General features: G+C 46.1%; 1 protein-coding gene across 1 annotated transcript in view; it reads right to left on the bottom strand.

Moving 5' to 3' along the window:
- LOC103370617 (regulator of G-protein signaling 3-like) overlaps positions 1-2,270 on the bottom strand; it is a 30,003-nt gene that overhangs the window by 6,210 nt on the left and 21,523 nt on the right. Inside the window, exons 21-22 of the mRNA XM_008299736.1 lie at positions 599-843; positions 169-234 (exon numbers count right to left, since the gene is read on the bottom strand). Coding sequence (XP_008297958.1) covers positions 169-234; positions 599-843 — 311 coding nt within the window. The remainder of the gene's footprint in view (positions 1-168; positions 235-598; positions 844-2,270) is intronic.

Here is a 2,270-nt window from a genome sequence, read left to right as displayed (position 1 = left end):
CCTGAGTTCAGTTCCGCCCACCCTGACTTTAGTTTCCTCATCCTGAGTTCAGTTCCCCCCACCCTGAGTTCAGTTCCTCCTACCCTGAGTTCAGTCCCCCTATCCTGAGTTCAGTTCTGTTGATTCTTTCATTAATAAATCCCTTTGAACCTCCACCTGTGTTCGCACCTGGGTTTCGCGATCCCCCATCGTGACAGGTGAAGGATCAGAACCAGGTGGAGGACGGTTCTGGTTCTACGGGATCAGACCCAGAAGGAGGAAGGTTGTGGTCCTACGGGATCAGACCCAGGAGGAGGAAAGTTCTGGTTCTACGGGATCAGATCCAGGAGGAGGAAGGTTCTGGTCCTACGGGATCAGACTCAGGAGGAGGAAGGTTCCAGTTCTACAGGATCTGCTGCAGATGGTTTAGTTTGGTGAATTTTAAATGAAACACGAAGAAGAACGTTGCTTTGATTAAATGTCACATGTTACGCTCAGCCATGGTCGAACCATCTTGATGAAACCACGCCACAAATGACACGTTTAAGGGTCGTTGGAAGATGAAAATCTGACGGTTCTTTAAATGGACTCAGCCTCAGGAACACAGGTGAGCTTGTTAGTTGGACTTGAGCCTTTGGTTCTTATCCAGTTCTGTTGGCAGCAATCTGTGGAAGAACAGTGCAACGCATCGCTGCCGTACCTGGCGGCTGTGTCCGGTCTCCGTGGCCACCAGCTGCATGTTGTCATGGAGACAGAGGGTGACTCGGACCTTCTGCTCGACGCTGAAGGCCTCCAGACTGAACAGAACTCGGCAGCAGCTCTGAGAGTTCTGCAGCAGGTAGATGTGCAGCGGCTCCGACGGCACTGAACACAACACACACACATTAAATCCTGCCTTCTCATTGGCTGATGGTTATCGGTTCAGACCAACAGACGAACTTCTGCTGTGGCATATACAGACACCAGCTGCTGTGCTCTGATGTCAGAGAAACTACCAGAAGCACACATCACAGACACATCATCACACCTGTACTGAGTGGATAGCTGCCACATTAACTCCTTCCCCCCCCGTCAGGCTGCCAGCTAAGTCTAGCTCCGCTTGTCGTGTTCGTGTTTGCTGTCGGCCATGTTTCTTCTGCGTAGCTGCCATGAAGGCATGTTGTAGTGTGTGTTTCTACCTCTGTGCAGCCTTCACTGTCCTGTCTTGGTTGTACCAAGTCTTTGTTCATCTTTGTAAAAATGAGTAGCTTTCGTAAGATTGAGTTTGTCTGATAGTTTATAGTTGATTGTTACCAATCGTCCAGCCCCAGCTCTGTCGTATGTCCAGTTGATGTGTGGTTTACCCTCTGAACCAACGCACAGTAGCTAGCCCTGTGTTCCCTTTAACTTCCTGTGTCATCTGTTGTAAATATCATTATTGTAATTTCTTATTATTTGAAATTCCTATTTGCTGTCATTGTTGTTCTGTGTTCTGACATTTTAGAATCAAACAGCTGATTTATCCAGAAAATAATCCACAGATTAGTTCAGCTAATTTTTTTCCAGCTCATGAATCCATGTTGTGCTCTCATACATGCTGTGGGGATGACAGGACTTCAACAGGACTTGTCAATATTTCACTCTCTTCACAGTGAAGCCATAGAAAAAAATTTTTTTAGCTCCATAAACCTCCTTTCAAAAAGAGGTTCTTTAAAGAACCATTTCAGCAAGCAGTTCTGTAAAGAACCCCCAAAAGTGTTTCAAAGAGCCATTGAAAACTGGTTCCTTTAGACAGCATGAACAACATGTGTCCAAGAAGCCATTTTCACACAGTTCCTTGTGGACCCATCAGGTTCAGTTGGTCACAACCAGCCGTATGGCTCCAACAGCCCGTCTGCGTCCAAATGACATGCAGAAGTCTGCCAAGTGTGTCTTGAGAAACATTGAGGTCACAGATAGTTCATAAGCAGGTATGGAGGATTCTGGACATGTCCAACAAATTCTATGAATTCTCTGCGAACAGTGACGCCACAAGAGTAGCTTGCTCCTCCGCAAGGAGTTTACAAGTGAGACATGCAAATTTTAAGAAAAAATGTCATTTAATTTCAGTTTGAAAGCAAAACTACAGCAAATACACGAAGAGGTAGTCGGAACCATCGTCAACATAAGTGGCACTAAAAGAGTCACTGTCGGGTTTCAAGTGTGATTTCTGTTTGTATAAAGAAACACTGTCATCTACGACGTCGCCGGAATGAGGGAGGAAATGCCTCTTGTGTGTTAAGCACGGCGTACACACAACTCATGAACAAAAC

Source organism: Stegastes partitus, unplaced genomic scaffold (genome assembly GCF_000690725.1).
Source record: "Stegastes partitus isolate 25-593 unplaced genomic scaffold, Stegastes_partitus-1.0.2 Scaffold1452, whole genome shotgun sequence".
NCBI classification, from domain to species: Eukaryota; Metazoa; Chordata; class Actinopteri; family Pomacentridae; genus Stegastes; species Stegastes partitus.
This window is presented reverse-complemented; position numbering and strand designations above follow the sequence as displayed.